The sequence below is a fragment of the Anolis sagrei genome, chromosome 2, assembly GCF_037176765.1.
Source record: "Anolis sagrei isolate rAnoSag1 chromosome 2, rAnoSag1.mat, whole genome shotgun sequence".
Lineage (NCBI taxonomy): Eukaryota > Metazoa > Chordata > Lepidosauria > Squamata > Dactyloidae > Anolis > Anolis sagrei.
This window is the reverse complement of record NC_090022.1, coordinates 131428189-131449788: the sequence shown is the minus strand read 5'-3', so window position 1 is coordinate 131449788 and position 21600 is coordinate 131428189. Positions and strand designations below refer to the sequence as shown.

At 45.3% G+C, this 21600-nt stretch overlaps 1 protein-coding gene across 5 annotated transcripts in view; it reads left to right on the top strand.

Moving 5' to 3' along the window:
• BAHCC1 (BAH domain and coiled-coil containing 1) overlaps positions 1-21600 on the top strand; it is a 125930-nt gene that overhangs the window by 72809 nt on the left and 31521 nt on the right. For 4 of the 5 annotated variants that reach the window (XM_060764271.2, XM_060764270.2, XM_060764269.2 and 1 more), the window contains 8 exons: positions 8839-9015; positions 12683-12805; positions 13170-14852; positions 15488-15593; positions 15987-16195; positions 17976-18134; positions 18305-18516; positions 21227-21542. In XM_060764271.2, the coding sequence (XP_060620254.2) occupies positions 8839-9015; positions 12683-12805; positions 13170-14852; positions 15488-15593; positions 15987-16195; positions 17976-18134; positions 18305-18516; positions 21227-21542 (2985 nt within the window). The remainder of the gene's footprint in view (positions 1-8838; positions 9016-12682; positions 12806-13169; positions 14853-15487; positions 15594-15986; positions 16196-17975; positions 18135-18304; positions 18517-21226; positions 21543-21600) is intronic. The other variant, XM_067463866.1, reaches the window with a different exon arrangement.

Genomic DNA, 21600 nt, shown 5'->3' with positions numbered 1-21600 from the left:
CAGGTGGAGAGAGCATGTAGTTTTGTGATAGTAGAACCACCCTGAGTCGCCTTCAGGCTGAGAAAAGAGGTTTTAAATGTGGTAAATAAATGGTTAATAATAGAGGCTGCTGCAAAATTATGCTGTAGAAAAGCTAGAAGATAACAAGTAGGAGTTGGGTCTAGTGCAGTGGTTCTCAACCTGTGGGTCCCCAGATGTTTTGGCCTTCAACTCCCAGAAATCCTAACAGCTGGTAAACTGGCTGGGATTTCTGGGAGTTGTAGGCCAAAACACCTGGGGACCCACAGGTTGAGAACCACTGGTCTAGTGACATATTTGGGATGTGGAAAGCAACTCTTTAGGACAGGGTTTCTCCAACTGTGCTCCTCTAGATGTTTTGGACTTCAGCTCCCAGAATTCCTAACAGCTGGTAAACTGGCTAGGATTTCTAGGAGCTCAAGTCCAAAACACCTGGAGGAGCACAATTTGAGAAACATTGCTTTAGGGCATTGAAGCTGAAAGACAAATGCATAGCTAAGAAAGGAGTCAAGGGCCATGTCAAAGGAAGGTTTAAGTTGAAGAGCATCAGCTATTCTTCAGATATGGGATATGAACTGTGGCTTAACTTCCTGTTGGTGTCCAATCTGGGGGCAGTTGGTTTGATTTAAATATTCAGCAGTGACTGGTGATTTAGAACAGATAATTTACATGGGGCTAGCTCTGGCGTGGGCTGGTCCATGAGGTCACGAAGAGTCGGAGACGACTGAACAAATGAACAACAACAACCATAGAGTATCCGTTGTAAACCACTCAAACAGGCCAGGCACCGGGGTTGCTGAGCCTATTACTCTGGACTTTTCAGAACACACACTATACGTATCAGAGAAAGATCCCTTCCTTTGGCCAGACATTTGATCAGGGTGGGTTGCCTGAAACACCTTGATTTGGAAGAAGGAGTGTCATCACCTATACTTGAATGAGATCAGCAAGTTGCTTGGATTACATTCCCTCCCAGTTGGCACGTACTTCACTGGGCTGCTCTCAGTTTGGCCAGTAGACAGATGCTGGCGCTTGCTGCTCTGCTGGCTGAACACCTCTCCCCCACTTCCCCCCACCTTTCTGGCTGTATTATGCCTTTCATTCTGTAGTAGAGTCACACATCTTGAGGATCAAGACTTTGCAACAATTTGTGGTTAGTAAAGACCTACCTGCCCCGGAGCAGAAACTACCAACACATGTCTACGAACTTACTTCCACATGGGAATAGGGTGACAATACTTTTTACTAGTTTGTATTTTAAAATGAGAAAGAAACCCCAAATCCTTGCGAGTAGAAATGGTCTGCATATGTGCCACTGTGCCAATGAAAAGGTTCAGCTTCCTCATCTATAGCTGAGCACACAAGCCTTGTCTTTCACTCACCTCTCCTCTCTCTCTCCCTCTCTTGGCAGCACACTCTGTCCACATTATGCCACACGAAGGCCTTTTCGCACTGGCTGGCTATGAATTGCTGGTACAACAGTTAAGGAAATCCCCACTGACAAAGAGTAGTGGTGGTGGATTGGCTGATTGCCTAGTTAGCTTTGGGCATTTGAAAGATGAATTTGAGCTGAGTGGTTGACAATTGCTGTCCTCCATAAAAGCAATGTTTTCTTCTGCCCATTTTCTATCTGCTTTTGCACTTCAAGAGTTTGTGCTACTTTTGAGGCAAATGCTTAGTTATGGGACCCATTTTTAACGTCAGCACTCAGCTGTAGGAAAGAAATGGTATCACTGAGGGGAACAAGTAGGATGGGCTAGGAACACAAAATCAACACTATCTTGGGAAATGAAAGCTAGACTGGTGTGAATTCATTAAGTAAATTGAAGGTGGGGTTCCCCTTATTGGGATCAGAACCATGGTGGCAACAAAGTGCTGGTACCCACTTTACCGTCATCTCCCATGCTTTTGTACCTTATTCAGGTCAGATCCTCTCTGTTTAATTTTTATTTTTTAAAAAAGGGGACATCACTATTAGCAATTGTTTTAAAGCAGTGGTTCCCAACCCTTTTTTAACCGGGGACCACTTTGACGGGGACCACTCTCCAACATTAGTACCAAAAGGGTTACGAATCAGTTTTTGGTCAACTTTAGATTTGGTTTGGTTATTTGCATTGGATACACCACATCCGTTCTAGTTTCTGAGACAGAAGCATATGCCACCCAGTAGTTGCCATCTTGTTGCCCACAGAAAACCATATTTAATAAGACTTGGCACTATGAGAGGGTTTTGCAAGACTTGTCACTCTCGTTGCAATGGTGTAGTAATGTTGAGGCCGTGTACCATATTTTAGTTCTTGCGGACCACTGGTGGTCCACGGACTGCAGGTTGGGAACCACTGCTTTAAAGTAAATTATAGTATGCTCAAAAGACAGGAGTGGAGGGTTTTTAGACAGGCTTGAGCAGCAGCAACAGTTGAGAAAGTGAACTCTGCAATAGACAAAATACAACAAAACAGTGGTCCATTTATTGGGTCAACAAAAAAATGACAAAATACATCAGAGTGCTGCAAAGATGATGTAAGCAAGGCAATGTAAGAGAAAGAACTGCACTTCTTTCTGTGATGCATCTTTGTAATGATTTCTCTTCTATTTCTGACAGCCTCTTCTGACCTATATATACATTTGGGGAAAGGGCAGTAGTCTCCTATCTCCTTGCCTCCTTTCTCTGAAATGTATGACTTTATGGCCATTCCTCCTTTGGTGGTGAAAAGGGAGGGGAGAATTAAGGTGGAAATTCCCATTTCCTGCCACTTACTGAATGAACGGGAAAACAGCCTAGCCCAGTTTTTTCCACAGGCAGAGTTGTATGGCATTCCTCCCAGTCCTAATGGTCTGCTTCTATGAGGATTTTATTAGAATTCATATTATTAATTTTCCTGGCTTCCAGTGGCCAGCAAAGAGTGAAACCCCCTGTGGCGGAGAACCCAGAGAACTCTGGTCTACTGAAACCACAAGAGAGTTTGAAGCAATGGAAAACATGGGAAATGATTGCTCTCTCAGCCTTTCTTGTGCCATTAAATGAATTTTCTTCTTCTAGACATGTTTTTTTAACTGTTCCTCCCCTCTGCTTCTTGTAATGAACCCATTACATAGAGCAAACTGAATCTCAAGAATTTAGTAGGATGGAAGCTGCCTTGTATTTGACACTAGCAAACATTTCGGTCAAGTACTAATATGGAACTTCCTACTTTGTTAGTCTACTGGTTCTACGCTCCTCAAAGTACTGATTTTCAGAGTAGCTGAGAGTGGGTGGGATGCAAGAAAAATGCAACTATTGTGTTTAGTTGTCAAGTGTCCTCTGCCCCACCTTTTGAAAGCATAGACTGTAAGTAGAGTACAGCAGAGGCCCACAACACCAACTATCCATGTGTATTTGTATACATATAGACATAGTGATACCATTAAGGTTATTGGGTGACTTAGGCTGTATCCACACACTACAGGATTAGAGCATCATGACACCACATTGACTGCAATGGCTCATTGCTTTGGCATTCCCAAACTGAAGTTTTATGAGATGTTGACCCTTCTCTGACAGAGTGTTCTGGTATCACAAACTACAAATGTGGCAGTTAAAGTGGTATCAAATTGGGTTGCTGTGAGTTTTCCGGGCTGTATGGAACATCCAGATGCATTATCTCCTGACGTTTTGCCCCCATCTTGGTTGACACATCTTTCGCCCACATCTTGTTTGACACCCGCTGTTGGTGTCAAACTGCTATAATTCCGAAGTGTGGCTGGTCTCTAAGATAAATCCACCTGGTTGCATTCAGACACAAAGAAAATGTTTTCCACCAGAACTGGCTTTTCCTTCTACAATACCTGTTACATAAAAATAACCCTGAGACTTGCTTAATTAATTGAAGGAAAAAAATAGGAAAATAAAAGGAGAAACAGACCACAGGTGAGCCAAAGAGGAGATGAGTCAAACTGCTTGAGTCACAAATATAGAAAGTCCCAAATGGTCTGGATTATAACTTGTCCTGGGTTTAGGGATAAATGTAGTCAGAGCCCTTCCTCGGGTTTTTGCCGCCTTCAATAAATTGTATTCCTTTCTTTTCTTTATTGTTTGTACTATTACTGGCTCAAGGTTACTAGGAGGAGAGAGTTGCTGTGAGCTGGACTTCCAGTTCGTGGGATCCAAGGGCTCCAAAGCAGAGCAAATAAGAAGTTTGGCTGAAGTTACCGATTGAGGAGAGGGTGGGAAGTTGGCAAGGGGCTGATCAGCTGCAGTGTCAAGGGAGCCAAAGCTGCCAGCAGTTTGTGACTCATGGGCTGGGAAATGCTGGCAGCATGAGAGAGCCCAAGCAAAGGGGCTCTTTTCTCAGGGAGGTGGAACTTGAGGGCCAATGCCATGGCTTCTCAGAGGGGCTTGGACTAGAAAAGGCAACTCTACCCACACTCACTTCCAGTCCTGGCATCCTCTCCTTCCTCTTTATCTGGCCTCCTTCTCCTTGGAAGTTCAGCCTTGAAGGGCAACTATTTTGCCCAAGATGGCATCTGGATTTTCAGGGCCAGCAGCAAGGGGAATATTTATTTTTCAGGAGCTATATTTGAGCTGCCTGAGGACTGGAAGGAACAAGTAGCAGTAAGAGCAGTTGGAAACTGCCCTGGCCACTGACATGGAAAGCTGCAGGGCAAGACATGTTGAGCAGTTTGAGACTGTAGGGCCAAGTGGGTAGAACAGCTAGGGGATTAATGGGCTGCCAACTGCCTGACTTCAAACTATGGCTGCAGATAGGACTTTTTGCCCAGTTTTTCAGCCCTTTTTTTAGGCTGAAAAAGTCCCCTCAGCTTATACTCAAGTCAAGGTTATTTATTATTTTACTCTGTTATTATTATTGTTATTACATTTATTATTTTACTGTATTATTATTATTATTATTATTACTACTACTACTACTACATTTACATTATTTTACTCCATTTTTACTATTACTCCATTATTTCCATTATTTTACTTTATTATTTTTATTACATTTATTATTTTACTGTCTATTATTATTGGAAGGTAATGCACATTTTCATTGAAGAAGGTTAGAATAATGGTTCAATCAGAGTTGGACAGTCTTATCTTACAGTTTTATGTAAATATTCGAAAACATTTAACCTACTGATGCTTCAATTAATGTAATTTTATTGGTATCTATTTTTATTTTGAAATTTACCAGTAACTGCTACATTTCCCACCCTTGACTTATACTCAAGTCTCAATTTTTTGTGGTAAAATTAAGTGCCTTGGCTTATATTCAGGTCAGCTTATACTTGAGTATATACGGTATTTCCTTTTTTAAAGCATGAAATTATAGACTAGTTCCTACGTATTATTGATTTTTTTAAAAAAAAGGATTTTCTCAATCCCATCTACACTGATGTAAAAGGGAATGTCTATCCATACACTCACACACAGGGCTATCACTCATGGCCGAGTACGATTGCAGATAGACATACACACAGAGTACTGTACTATGACCTCTAAAGAGAGATAGGCAATTCTAATTCTGCGTGTAGCTTTCTTCAGACATACTGTCATAGAAGCAACCAGTCTAGAAACACAAGTGCAGGTGTTCATCACTGCAATCTCTGTAACCACACTCCTACAAAATTTCAAAAACACAAGTAGCTGCATTGACCCAGATAAGAAAAAGGCAAGGAGGGGAATAGTTCCAGAAAATTTCCTCTCCTAGTAGCAGGTCTTTTGTCAAACTAATGGGCCTTAATTGCCCATTTTAGAGTAATCCTCCCCAAAATGCTTTTTATTGCAGCAAGGATAGCTCACATTAATATGTTGTTGCTGTAAAAATCCCATTTCTCTTTCACAATACTGTGAAGATTGCAGCTGAACACAGGGAAAATGGGGTGGCCGGAGAGAGGTGGCAGATGACACAATTATCTTTGCTAATCCAAGCCCGGACTCCATTGCAAATCTAGCCAAACGAAGCAGCCTTCAGGGAGACCAAAATTGAAAGATCTCTCCCTTATTAGGTGGTGACCCTACTGGAATAGCTACAGACCTTGAAGTAAGTGTGTGTGTGTGTGTGTATGTGAGTAGGAAAGGATATTACATGAGAGAAACCAGGGAAAACTTCCAGAAATCGGGGAATATTTTCAGCTCCAAATCCTTTCCGTGTGTGTATGTGTATTTTTTAGTTGTTTGTGTGATTATTTTTATCAATCTCACAAGAGCAAATCGGAGAAAAACTGATATGTCCAACTCCAATGTAATGCAACTGAGATTGAAACTATGGTGGAGGTTTTTTGCCATATTGTTTCTGTTTTATTTGATGTCGGCTGCATGCCAGTCAAGCAAGGCACATCAAGTATATTGAAATGCTTTAAGCTACTGGACAATTTAAAAGGGTAGCTGCAGGCAGTGTGTCTGGCAGTGGTTAGAATGTGTGACATGTTTCACCAGGGTGGGTGGATTAGGGCTGGGAGTGAAATGAGTGGATGATATTTCATGAAGCAGGATGGATTGGGAAGTATCGAGGTGAATGCAAGTGGGGCTGTTTTATGGAACAGTTGAACATTGAAGTTAGTGGACAGATCAATTGAATCTGCAGGCTTGAGCCTTGGTAAGAGCTGGAGCTTCCTGAGAACAAATGAGCTAAGTGTCTTAGGAAGGAATATGTTCTTTTTCTTCCTCCTGAGCATTGAAAATGTCTCAGCCTTTGGAAGGAAGAAGCCTGTGGTCCTGTCTGGCAATCCGAGTTATGTCTGAGATTTCACAGGCCGTTGGTCCACGAATCTGGGCTCAGCTTGTGGGAGAGGCCAAGGGGAAGGGTTCTCAAGACCCCTTCTGGGACACTCCTCCTCCCCAAATCTGACTTCGCCCCATTCACAGCCTTGTCTGTCCAGAGAAGGGACTTCCCAAGCAGGCCTGAGCTCTCCCTCCCACCCGGTCTGTGGGGAGTAGCCTTGGCCCTGCCCTTGTAACCACATCCCCACACTCATCACTGTGGCATCCCAGTGGGATTAGCCGGGGAGCGTGGGCGGGCTTACAGTGAGGAGTACTTCCTGCTGCTTGGCTGGATGCCTCGCCAGGCACTCGCCCACGTCAGATGCCTTGGGGGAATGACTAAAAGGCCCAGACCCCTTGCCTATTGATAGCATGCGGTACTCCTCGCAGGCCAAACCTGAAAGACTTTAAGCAGTTATATCATACAGCAGGCAGAAATTCTGTAAATAAAGCTTTTCTGTGTGGAGATACCATTGAATTTTGGCTTGTTGTGCGTCTAATTGCCAATGCTTATAGTGGGACAGTTTGGTTTCTATAGGCATGACTCAGCTTTTACTTCATGGAGTAGGATCCAGATGTACTTTTGAAGTCTTCTGTTCCCATCAGGGGCAGCTAAAACCATATATTTTCCAGATCTACCATTATACAACATAGGCACAACGGAAACAGATTAGTTACATTTCTTAGATACAGATTCTACAGTATCTCAGCATCATAGATCTGAGACTGAATCAGCAGCTGCCCCGGGCATAAACACCGCTTGCATAAGCACTCTGCATGTAATGCAAAAAACCAGGTCCTCTCAAACCACCTGTTTCTACCTTCCTTCAGCTGAGGCAACTACCCAATCTCACATGTGCTTTCTGCATTTACATTACTCTGCTCACGTGAGTGTTACGACACAAGCCAAACTCCACTGTAATTTGAGACCTGACCCTTCAGTATCTAGTTCATGTGACAAAACACAACAGCTGCATTAAGGATTTCTTCTTCAAGGAAGTGGGTTTCAGGTGTTCAGTGGGCTGTAAATTGTAAGACTGTAGGAGCTGTTTTGCTCAGAAATTTAGAGGTAGAGTTATCTGAGCCAGGTACAACTCAGTGCTTTGAAAGAAGGGACCCCTTCCTCCTCCCAATCCCCTTGTTCTGTTGCATATGTGCAGGGTGCTGTTACTATATCATGGCTTCATGATTTCTGTGTTTAGCTTTACACTGTATTTGTAATTTCTGTATATATCTTTGAAGACAACTCATTTCAATCCTATTCATTTCCAATTGTGATTTCCCCCCAACACTTGACATAGTCCTGGATTTCAGTAGGCTGTGTGTGGGTTGCTCTCCTTTGCTTACTCTCCATGGCTTGTAAGATGGTGTTGAAGCTACTGGTGTTGAGCCGACATGTGAGTGCTAACAAGATTGCAGACATGTATACCAAAGGGTTCTGTATGTGTGCCAGCTACCACCCGGGGATTTCATAAGCCATGACACATTTACCTACAACCACTTGCCTCCTGATAATATTGCATGTGCTCATTATTATTAAACAACAAAGAGTACTCCCACTACATGCTTTTGTGTAGGTACCACATTCAGAAGACTTATCCAATCTGTGATCCTCAGAGGTTTTCCCTGGATATTCACATTCATGCCAATTCTGTCCCCAGTACGCAAGGCAGGTTGGTAGCAATATATGCCCATCACAGCAAGCAGGTTGTGTTGGGAAATCCTGTTTACTCGCCCAGAAATGACATGTTACTGTGTGAAGTGGGTGAACCCGTATATTTCCTAATTGTTTTGTTCTTTTCTCTCTTTCCAAATATGGTGCTTGGGACACATATTCCAATGAAATAGGGATTTAAATAACGGTAGATTTGGAGTAGCTAGTTTTGTAAATAAAATCCGTGATATTGCTTTGCAAATATGGTCTTCAAATTAATTTTTAAAATAGAATCTGTTCGCAAAGTTATGTAGGAAACTGGATAAAACATCCAAATGAACACTATTGTGGTGAGTTTGGTGAGCTTGTTGTCCACCTGCATGCTGACATTTTTCTCTCTCTCCCTCTTTTTGTGTACCAACAGGAAGCGGGTTGATGGGAAACTCACCTGCCTCATCTTTCATGGGCAGTTTCCTCAGCAGCAGCTTGGGTTCGGCGGCACCCCCACATCCCACAGGCCCTGCATCATCTCCATCAGACCCAGCCTTTCGTGGCCCCCACTCTAGCACATCCCAGATTTGGTTCTCACACTCCCATGAAGGTAAGGAAGTTTGGTGGAAGCATGCTAATTCTATCTCAGTAGCCATATGGTTGCCTGATGCATAGGACATGCTCTGGAAAGAGGAAACTATGCTCCAAAAGGTCTTTAAGGTTATACCAAACTTGTTCATGGTCTCTTCCTCAGCTGATCCTGAGAATCCCAAATATAAACCTTAGGATAACAGAAGAAGATGAGTAAGTTGAAGAAGGAAAAACATACATGCAGGCTTTTAATAGAGCGATAAGTAGACAAGCAGGCAGACATAGAAGCCCATCATAGATGCTGCTGTGTGATCATCTTCATGTTAAATGTTACAACCACAAGCATTGGAAAGATGGCATGTAAAAATTCAACTGATATGCTCAATATTCTGTACTAGGTACTAGAATCCATACAATAGCCTGTTTATATAAACTCACAAAAAACAAACACCCTTGCATGAATAGGTCCACAGACTTGTGGAAGAAGGTATCACATCAAGAATCGAAGATGAGCAACTCCCCCCCCCCCTCACACACACACACACGCATATGCACAGAGTGTCTACGCACTTTGAGAACACAGGGCTATGCAGAACACCTTCTGTAACTTGGGATTCCTGCCATGCCAGCTGTTTATTGCTCCACCTTCTGACCACAAAATGCAAAGTTCCTCTCTTAAACTAATCTACTTTATGTAGCACAGACATGAAGGCGTTTTTCCTATCTTTTGGGGGAAAACTGGCAAGGAACACAAAGGAACAATTGTTTGCATGATCTCTCCAGTAATACTGAAGTGCCCTTTCCCTTCTATTTAGCTTCTGAAATTCCCCTGAGATGTTCCAAACTGCCTCATTCTGCTTTTCTTAAGGACATTTGATGAAATGGTTTGGACAAAGAATTTGCCAAAGGCCTGACCAGTATAAAATAGCTGGGTTTCCTCTCCACCTCAACACTCACCCCTCCACAGCTTTGTCAGTGCCCCTCATTACCACCCCCAAACTTCCTGTTTATTCTGGCTCTAAATCTCCTTCATGCACATGTTAGCCAATTGGCCTCCAGTCTCCCCATTGCAGCCCCTTGGCGTTCCAGTCCTGGCTTGTTAGGACAATGGGGAGTTCTGTCACTGCTTTTCACCATTACATGAGGTACCCCAAGAAAACTGGCATCCAACTGGTTGGCCCCAAAGGCACAGTGCTATCCAACTTATTCCTTAGATTACTCCAGCTGGGTTGTGCTGCTGGCCGTGTGGCCTTCTCTCTTCCCAATAGCCTTGCACTTCATGGACCAACCCGTCCCTCCCTTTCTCTCTCTCTCCCCCTCTCCCCCATTGACTGACTCTTGCTGTGCCCCCTGCTGCCTCCCTCCCCTCCGACATCCTCCCTCCCTGTGAGAGGCAGAAAGTTAAAAGTGTGAGAGGCAAGGTGCTGCTGGCACTGTGCCCTGGCAGCCAGCCCGACTGCTAGTTTGAACGGCTGCCAGCTGGCTTCCGGCATGCCGGGGATGCTGGGGGTGGGGTACAGGCAAGGCTGTCGGCATCACGCTGACAGGCGGCCCGTCCGGGGTGGGGTGGGGTAGCGGGGCTGAAAGTGCGGGTGTGTGGCTGACTAGGGAGATTAGTTGGGCAGACGCCGGGAGGGCTAGCTTCCTCCTCCTGTGAAGAACCATAGAGAGGACTTGGGCAGACAATGAGAAGATTCAGACAAGGGGAGGAGAGCTTGGTGACTTGGCACAGCGCTTGGTTTGAGCCTGGGAAGCTTTGAGTTGAAAACGGAAGGAGTGTGAAAAATCCTTCCTATGCCTTCTGCTCTGTACTGTGTTTGAGCACGTATTGGTCACAAGTAGGTAGTGCTGGTTCTAACTGAACCATGATTAGCCACCCATAGCATGCAAATATATGTATTTAATATGCAAACTCTTTTCAGTTCCTGCTTTTAAGGCTTTACCTTCCATGTACCCATCAATGTTGTTCAGTTTCTTAAAATTCAAACCTCCCCTGCCTTTCTCAGTGCATGTCTCTTTTATTTCCCAATTTAATAAAGCATTCTTTTCTTGGATGGATTGGTATTTCTGTATAATTTATTGCACATTGTGAATGTGTAATATGATTTCTTTTAACTGGTTGGCTTAATTTTACCAATATCATTTCTTCTTTTTTAGCCAGTCCTCTAGTATGGTGCCTTCCTTTGCATTTTAACAAGAGGCAATTTCCATTTCTGAAGTGGAAGAGCAGTAAGCATTTCCATATTTTTAAAGCTGCTCTTCTTCTGTGTTTTGCCACTTTTAAAATGCATATTGATGAATCACCAAGCTGAATCACTGAGCCCTCTTGTTTTACAAATGAGGGAGCCGACTTTCACCTATGACTGATGTATTTATTTGAACTCAATCTGTGGAAGAATTAGGAATTCAACCCAGTTTCTCTCTCCCCCCCCCTCCCCCAAGCGTTGGGGTAGTGCTTCTTGAGGCCACATTTGGCCATTCTGGTAATGCTCACCTTGGCAGCCATCAAAGTGCTTGGCTGTGCCCTCCCTCCCTCCCTCCAACTAAAATCCTTAGTGGCAGCACTTGACACTTGACCCAGACACAGACTGGCAGGAATCCAGGAGAATACTGTCCTAGTGAAGGTTGTAAAGTTAATAGCAGTGAGTAGATTTCATCCCCCTGTGCAAGCATGGAGTCAGGGATATGGTAGCCGCCCCGGGTTATTCAGAATCTTCTCTTTCATGTTAATATTTAAAGAAACCAAGCTTCGAGCCTGCATGTCTGTAGAGAACATTGTAGCAGGAATAAGAGAAGTACTTGCAATAGTCTAAGCTCACATCTTCAATATTGTTGAGAGCAGACCACACTCTTACTGCATGGCACTATTTGCTGCCAAAAGGTACACTACTACCAACCCTCTCTATCTGGTCTCTCAACCCACACCAAAACATTTAGCAAGTCATATTATTAGAAAAGCCTAAGGTTTGAAGCAGAATACTTTATTTGTATATATTTATTCCAATAATAGGATTTGTGTCCCTTTGGTGCAAAATGTAGATATATGCAGATACAGAAATATGGTACCAAATTTGCACAAGTTTCTGCTATTTCCTTTAGGCCTGGGCACACATGGTGAAGTGGATATGTTGATATTTCCCCTTTGAATTGAGAGATTTGTATTAAAAAACATTATTGCTTAGAGTGCTGTGATTATGTGTTCTTGCTTGGCAGGGCTTTGGACTGGTCAGTGCTTGTGGTCTCTTTTGACTCTATGATACAAAGTTTCATGAAGCTTCAGTGGCCCATGTCTGTGAGACTTCTCTCTTGTTTCCCGTTCCCCTTGACTTTGCTTCATGCTATTTCCCTTTCCAAGATGTCAGAGTGACTTCTGTCATGCGGGTACCAGAGGGGTTTTCTGTGCATGGTACAAATATGTTTGGACTGCCTGCCCACTCAGCACTACCTTCTTCCATGCCCTGCCTCCCTGTTGCTTGAAATAAAACTCTTCCCTAAGTGTGGACATTGGTGTTGATCAGTACCATTGGAACAAGAACAACAAATCAAATCCATTGAGTCAAAAGGTTTTGAATTTTAATTCAACATAGACATTGAGACAGAATAGGCTAAGGGACTAGCCGGTGACTTGGTTTTATGACTACTATGTTACAACGCTGACATTTCATTCCTCACTGCCTCTTGTTTAGCTCCAGGTTACCCAAGGTTCTCGGGGAGCTTAGCATCCACTTTCCTTCCTATGAGCCACTTGGATCACCATGGAAACAGCAACGTCCTGTATGGCCAGCACCGCTTCTATGAAAGCCAGAAAGGCAAGTTTGGGGGCATGGCTGGAATGTGTAGGGTGCCATCATGGGGTAAAAGAATCACTGTGGAATAAAACTGCAGAAAGGGAAAAGGGAGAGAAAGGACCTTGATCCCTATTACTAAAATCTACCAGATGTCACTTTCCTCTTCGTACCACATCTTTCAGAAGGACCCCTGCTATCTGTCATTTTAGCTCTGCCTTTGTGCTGTCTGAGAGTATTGCAGTACGGCAACAGAGGTCTTATTCTCAGATCTGTTTGGGCCACACACCATGGGCTGGGATGTTATCACAACTGCAATGTGGGCTGTTGTGGGCTAGGGTACAGTGCAGGAGAACACCTGTCCTAATTACTTGTTTCTTTTCTCCAGACAATTTCTATTTGCGGAACTTGCCGGCTCAGCCTACCCTGTTGTCAGCCAATCACAACTTCCCCAGCATTGCCCGGGCAGCACCTGGTCACCCAATTGGCTCCTGCAGCCGGGACCGGGAGGCGGGCCATGGACAGAAGTGCCACAAGGACTACGAGCGCTTTGTGTTATCAAAGGACAAAGGAGCCAAAGGGGAGGGAAAGGAGAGGACAGTGGAAGAGGACGCTAAGGAGAGGCACAAGCTAGTGATGCCTATGACTGCTGAAGGGAACTGCAAGGAAGGAACTGCCCAGAGAGGAGGGGCTTGTGACAGCCGCCCCAAACACTTGCCCTCATGCCTGATGAGCTCCAAGATGTTGAATGGTGACTCGGGCAAAGGTGTTCTCCCCAGCTGTGGTGGAGGCATCCTGCCACGGCATGCTGGGGCCCAGAACCGCTGTGCCAAGGAACTTGGGCATCATGAGGTCCCCCAGTCCTATAGTGAGTGCCTGGAGCGACGGCAGATGCTGCACCACTCAGTCTCCTACACTGTCCCATCTAGTTTGCCCACTGGGCCTCCAGCCCTGAGCACAACATCTGGCAGTTTCCCCTGCCTGCAGCTTCATTCCAGTCCAGATGGGATGTGCCCTCTGCAGGATAAGTCTGGACGGGAGCTACGCATTAGTGGGGCCACCTTTGTGCCTTCTGTAGGCCACTTGACTGACAAGAGCCGCTCCTTCCAGGTACCCTCTGAGCCCTGTGAGGGCAAGGAGCGCCCCCATGACATGGTCCCAGAGCACCCGCCCTCCTATGGAAACCACCCATTCTCTCACCTCAAAGCAGAGGGCAAGCCTGAGCGGCGGCTGGAGTGGCCACAAAATTCCAGCACCCGCCTCAAAGGCCTGGAGTACCTGAACAACAGCTCAGATGCCCATTTTGGTAGCTTGCACCATCAGTCTAAGAGTGGCCACTTTGAGATGGTGCCACCTCAGGACTGTGCCCGCCCTAGCCCTCAAGAGCTGTGTAAACTCAGCCAGTCCTGCTGCACTTTAGACAAGGCCCCCAAGGAGCCACCAACGCCCAGCACCCAGAAAGTGGCTCGTATCCGCCACCAGCAGCACTTGCAGACAGAGATGGAACAGGCGGGTGTCCATGCGGAGTCCAAGCGCAAATCAATGGAGCTCAGCTCATTGGGCTACAATGGACCACCACACTTGCCCCCATGGCCAGTGCAGGGCCAGGGCCCTCCTTTGTCTATGGCAGAAGAAAGGAAGGGTGCCTACCTGGACCCTTTTAGCAGCAGCCTTCAGCAGGCTGCACTCATGACCCAAGGCTCAGTGCTCACCCAGGACGTGCAAACTCCCCCCGATGAGGTGTCGGCCATGAAAAACCTGCTAAAGTATAGTAACCAAGCACTTATTGTGGGTCAGAAAGCTCCGTTTGTGGGGCTGGGCAGCCTCAAGGGCAGCTGTGCCCACCAGGATGGGGGCAAGTTCCTGGGGGCCAAGGGACAGCAAGAGCTGGAACGACCTGACTGTGCCCGCAGTAGGGACCATGAGTTGGGCCATGGGGACGGTGAGGTGCGTCAGCCTCCTGTGGGCATTGCAGTGGCTGTAGCTCGCCAGAAGGACACCCTGAATCGGCCTGAGCCAGCATATGGATCCAGTTCCAGTCGGCAGAGCCGGACTGCCATGGGCCTCAAAGGTAATGGGTTTGAGGGTGTGAGGTGGAAACACAGTGGAAATGACCCTATTCTCATGATTTCAAAACATTACTCCCTTCGTTTTCTTTTAAGTCCACCGGTAGTCTGAAGCTCCTTTCATTCATTGTCTTTACATGTTGATGGGAACATGGGAAAACACTTGAGTTATGGATGGATGGGGCAGGGGTGGGGAACTGCACAGCCATGGGGCTAAGGATATAGTCTCCTTCAGAGCAGGGGAGCCCCTTTCATACTGACCCAATGTCAAAGAGGGCTCAGTGAATCCATAGCCATCTGCTATCTGAGTCCTAGTTGTCCTTTTTCTCATGAAAAGCCTAACGTGTTGGAATGTTTGGTTCCTGACAACACAGCTCTTTGTGCTCAGCTAAAATTCTTCAGATGGGACCTCTTCCCTTTCACTATCCTAGTTGCAACTCTTGCTGAGCAGCACAGAGCAGATGTTGATGAATTCAATGGTGCTGTGACCTCTTTCTTAGGATGTTTTCCTCTTTCATTGCCTACCCATTTGCATCCCCAGGAGAGAGGCCAGGTCTTGGGGAAGTCTTTGTGTATATGCTGCCAGAAGGTGTGATTAATCTTACCTTTTAATCGTGCTTTCTTCCTCTGTTTCTCACAGCTGGTGCAGCACGGTCTGTGCATGTCATCGACCTGGATGCTGAGGAGGAACGAAGCCGACTGTGTGAGGAGCGCCTAGGCCTTGCAGGGAGAGACCTTCTGCTCCAGTAAGGGCCTGCTTCAACTACATGCACTGGGGAGGCCATACAAGAATATTGGGCTGCAGGAGTATACTTAGTGCTAAGCCTGGGTGGCCTCTTGAAGGCACATCACAAAACATCTGGGAAGGGTGGTTGTGAGGGCTAGTTGTTGGTGGCTTAAAGTTTGGAATGGCATTGTTTGGGTACCAGATGGCTAATGATATTTCATTCAGTTGTCTAATGGTGGCCTGTTTTTATGGGAGCAAGGTACCTTGTTTTTCTGCCATTCTGCCACTTTCTCACAATGAAGCCCAAAGGTCAAAAGAAAATAATGTCATGATGGGTCAATGTTTTATAGTCCTCTAGTCTGGTTCCATCTCACCTGCCTTTGTTTTATCTACTTTTTAAAAAACCTGTCAGGGATAACAAAGACCTAGTGGAGTTTGCCCGCATCCACCCATCAAGCAGCTGCCCCGGAGACCTTACCCCTCACCTGATGATTGCAGGCAGTTCGTCATTGCAAGCCAGCCAGTTGGGAGGAGACCCAGCAGCACACACCCATCCAGCTCACGCACACTGGTTGCCCCGGACACGTAGCCCTTCACTCTGGATGGGTGGACACTCCTATGGTCAGTATGTCAGAACTCAGGTGTACTTCATAGCCTGCACTGAAACAGAAGCTTAGTTGGGTCGTGGCTACAAGCAGCTGGTCTCCTTATCCTTCATGTGCTTCATTCCAGAGTTGAAGCTTTCTACACTGATGTCACAGCACTTTTAAGTTTCTCTCCTTTCCTCACTGCTAGCTCATCTGCATTTTCCTTCACTTGTTGTTGAGCCATCAATCATACTTTGCAACTGCTGCACATTTTACTATGTTTTGAGTGGATCGTGATGAGATATGGTGGGCTCACTCAAACTTCCCAGGTTTCATTGATTTGAGAACCAAAGGCAAGCCTGCTATCCAAAATGATGGATGCCTGGGGCTGCTTCACAATTTACAAAATACCAACTTAGCAAACATTTACTTACCTAACATTGTCACACCTTTGTTCAGTTAGAGCTCATCTATCCAAATACACACAGTATTGTTTGTAAATATTACAGTGTAAGCAGTGGCTTACAATTCAGTATTTGCAACTGTTTCTAAGAGAATCCTATAAAATCATAAGGTTGCCAAAGGTGACTTGAAGGCACATACTAACAGGTGCAGGTTACAGCTCCAGATAATTCAGACAATGGGAATTACATGTTGATTTTCTTGTAGATATATGATCTGTAGAGCCATGTTCAGTGGTTAAAGTGTTGGACTACAACCCTGGAAACCAGTGTGTGAATCCCTAGTCAGGTATGACACGCTACTGCGTGACCTTGAGCAAATCACACTCTCAGCCTCAGAGGCAGGCAAACTGCCACTGAACAAATCTTGCCAAGAAAACATCTGATAGGGTTGTCTTAGGGTCACCATAAGTTAAAAGCAACTTGAAGGCATACAACGACAGCTACAACAACAACATATGATCTTTGTGTCGTAAAACTACATGTATGATTTAAGGTGCAGGTGCTTACCTACAAAGCCCTGAACGGTTTGGGACCAGCCTACCTGCGTGACCACATTTCTATCTACGAACCCATGCGTTCTCTTCGGTCATCTGGAGAGGCCCTGCTCGTGATCCCACCGGCATCGCAAGTGCGCTTGGTGGGGACGCAGGACAGGGCCTTTTCCGTAGTGGCCCCCCAACTCTGGAACACCCTCCCCAAAGACCTTAGACAGGCCCCTTCATTGGCTATCTTCAGAAAGAACTTAAAAACTTGGCTTTTCCGATGCGCCTTCCCAGATTAGGAAATCTCCACTACCGAGTCCCACAAGCACTTTACCAGAACCAATGATTGCTGCTCACCGCACATCGCACTTGCCCTAGAAACCCTCTATACACCTCCTGTCAAATCAGCACTTTTAATCCTTGTACCCACCTTTTGGCCCGGCCCAGTTTTATTGTGTTTTAATGTACTGTGCCTGTTGTTTACCTTGTTTATTTTGTTTTAATTGTTTGATTTGCTTGATTGTATTGTTAAGTTGTGTTGTTGAGGCCTCGGCCTGTGTAAGCCGCATCGAATCCTCTGGGAGATGCTAGCGGGGTACAAATAAAGTTTAATAATAATAATAATAATAATAATAATAATAATAATAGAAACACTGTTCTACTGCATTAGGAATGCACATGTACCTGTTTTGCTATGAGTACCTGAGTATTGTATTACAATTTCCCTTACATGACATGTGGCCATGAGAGATTTGGACATTAAAAGGAAGGCAGTTTCCTTCTCTTTTGAGAATATGAGGTTGCTGTGAATGTAGTTTGAGTTGGGCTTTCTCTCCATCTCATCTGTCTTCTCTTCCTTCAACTCCAGGCATTGGGCACCCTGCTCTGCATCAAAATCTGCCACCCGGCTTCCCAGCCTCTATGCCAAGTGCCATGCAACCAGTCTTTCCCCTGTCTCAAGAACCACCTGCACAACTAGTCATCCTGCCATCCGAGCCTTCAGCCCATGGTGCCCCCCACACATTGGGTAAGTAGTATCAGAAAGGGATTGGTGACAATATAGATACCATAGTAGATATTGTAGGGGACCTGCCTCACTGATGAGAGGAGACAGGTGTGGCTCTCCAATTCAGTTATCAGGAGGGGCTTTCTCTGCTGGCTTTGTTTACTTCTCTGAGTAACCTTCCTATCTCTCAGCAGCTGAGGTGATGGATCAGGCGTCAATTTGGCCACCCATGTATCCTAGCCGAGGGCCTAGCTCTCACCTGCAGCACACAGGGCAACTCCCTGTCTATTCCCGCTCCCAGTTCCTGCGTCAGCAAGAACTCTACGCCCTGCAGCAACAACAGCAGCAACAACAACAGCGTGCAGCACAAGCACTGGAAGTGCAGCGGCACTCACATAGCCAGGTAAATGTCTAAATAAATGGCATCACTAATGTGACCCAGCGTAATGTCCATTCCTATTGGGTGACTGAAAAAACAGCCTTCTCGGGAAAAAACCTTTTTGTGTTTTGTAGGTTATGGCAAGCTAATGTTGTATGAATCAAATGATAATCTGATGTTTTGTAGGTTATGATAAGCTATGTTGTACAAATCAAATGATAATCTGATGCTTTCCTCTATATCAGGGGTTGGCAATCTCTTTAGGGCTTAGTAATTTCATTCGCTTAAAGGCACAAGATCCCATCTGATCTTGGAAATTAAGCAGAGTCAGCTCTGGTTAGTATTGGGATGGGAGGCTGCTAATGAAAACCAGATGCTGTGGGCTATATTGAAGAGGAAAATCCTATCTGGAGTACTTTTTACGTAAGAAATCCATAGGGTCCCTATAAGTTGACAAGCGACTTGAAGGCCCATGCCCACATACTTGGAAAAGGGCCTGGATCAGAGAGACCTATGTTCCAGCAGTAGATGAGGCTGAGAGAGTGGAAACAAGGACAGAGCAGGCAGGGATAAGGCAAAATAGCTAAGGTCATATGTACTCAATTTGAGTGTTTCCATAGCAAGCCTAGTTTTAGGAGTGTCTACTGAGGAGTAAGCCCCACTGTAGTAGTTCGGCCTGCAAAGCTCTGTTCTATTCCATGTCGCATCAACAAGAAAGCCTGGACCACCCACACAGCCTGCTTTAATGCACATCAGCCCATGCATTCCAGACCACAGGGTGACACACACAAAGCAAAGTGCATTGCAAAAAGGTGACTGCATGGCTCCAGATGTCTCATTCAAGTAAGCCAAACCACATGTAGCAGGAAAGGCACGCTAACATATGTATGCACACATGTATGTATGTGTATACTCACACACACACTGTTAATGGGTTTTCTAGTTAGTCTGGTGAGCAGTCTTGCTGTGGTGCTTGTCCAGATCCTGGCTGAGAATGAAAGTTATCTCCTGAGTCATCTCAAAGGAAGTTATATTGGCTACAGATCCATGCTAGTCAACATCCTGCTTCTAATGGCATGGTGTCGGTCATAATGGAAATTGATACCCTATGTGGAAGAATACTTGCTGACTCCAAAGGGTCAAGATTTGGGCTTTCTATGTGTTGTGATTTCTATGCAAGCACAAAAGGAAACACTATTCGGTTGTGGCAGAATTCAACTTTCCTGAATCTCGGCTTTCACAAATTAGGTACAGAGATGATTTTGGAAGTAAAGTGTGGGGCTGTTGCCCAGTGAAGTCTTGAAAGGCAATTTATAAATTTTCCTATGTTCAGAAAACTGAGGTTTCTGCAGTCCAGACAAGCCCTTGCATTCCCCAAGCCCTAAGGCGAAAGAAGTTCTTCTTCCTATAGGCATTATGGAAGTTCAGTAAATAGTCCTCTTTTGATTTTAGGCAATGAGGATTCATTACTAAGCTTTTAAGGGTGCTGAATGTGAGTTACTTTTTGTTTAGAATTCTGGTTGCTTATTTTAAAGCAAATAAAGCAAAGTCCAAAGCAATATAAAGTCCTACAACAGGAAGCCCAAGACACTTTTCATCTCAAGTGTAGTCATGTCTTTCATAAACCCACACTATGGCTTTTCCCATTCAATAATGGTGGAGAGCTGCCTGGTGTTAGGGGACTGCATTGGATCACCCCATTTTCATCCCACGTCTCCAAATTTGGTCTGAACCTTTTATTTATTTTTTAAAGGGCTGCTAGTATCCCTTAAAGCAGTGGTTCTCAACCTGTGGGTCGCCAGATGTGTTGGCCTTTAACTTCCAGAAATCCTAACAGCTGGTAAACTGGCTGGGGTTTCTGGGAGTGGTAGGCCAAAACACCTGGGGACCCACAGGTTAAAAACCACTGCCTTAAAGCCTTTGAGATTGGAAATTCCAGCTCATATTTGGGGGTTGAGGAGTAGTGCTAGATCATTATTTTAGAACCATACCGGTTCTTAATCACCTTGTCGCTTTTGTTTTTGAAGAAAAACTGTACTCGCCTAAGGTAAACATGAAAAAATGATCAGTTGGGTAGCTTTTGGGGGGTGTTTATTGGTGGTATGATTGGCCGTTTTTGGATGGAAAAGGATTTTCAAGCAAAATATTTGATGAGTGGTTGGGGGAATCTGAGACTCACAATCCACACTTTTCTACCCTTGAAATAAATGTGGAAACAGAAACAGACATTCTTCATCAGTCACTTTCTTAAACTATAATGCATCAGAGGTACCTAGAAGTTGAAGACATGCTTAGTGACAGTATCACTACTAAACCTAATTTTCTGTGAGATTGACAGACTTTGGATACATTGGGTTGCTGTGAGTTTTCCGGGCTGTATGGCCATTTTCCAGACATTGGATAAATTGGGTTGCTGTGACTTTTCCGGGCTGTATGGCCATGTTCCAGAAGCAACCTCACAACCTCTGAGGATGCCTGTCATAGATGCAGGCAAAATGACAGGAGAGAATGCTTCTGGAACATGGTCATACAGCCTGGAAAACTCACAGCAACCCAGTGATTCCAGCCATGAAAATCTTCGACAACATTTTGGATAAATTGCTTTTTAGACTGCACCTTCCAGAGTCCCATGTTTAATATGTCATCTGGTGCATTTTGGGTGCTGAAGCAAAAACAAAAATACACCTGTGTTCTCAAGACAACTTGTTAACCACCCATCTGTTACTCCTTTCAGAGAAAGGTTGAAGAGTCACTCCCAGAACTGGAGGTGCCTGGTCCTGAGAAGCCGCTCAAACCATCTCACAAAGCGGTTGCCTTAAACGGTCCCCCAAAGGGCCTCTCACCATCAACTGCCTGCTCAGCCAAGCTCTCTCCATGCTGCCACCCCCCTAAATGCCCTGCCCCCTGCACTTTACCTGTCTGTCCTGCTGTGGTGCCACGCTCACCTGCTGTGAGTCCGGTGCCCTCCCAGAACTCCACGGGTCCTGAAGTGGAGAACAAGCAGCCTGAAGGGCAGCCAGCCCAGGACTACCCCAAATCACTGGAACCAGGTAGAGATTCACGTCAGTGCTGAAAATGGGGGCAGGGAAGGCATTGCATGGGTGCAAG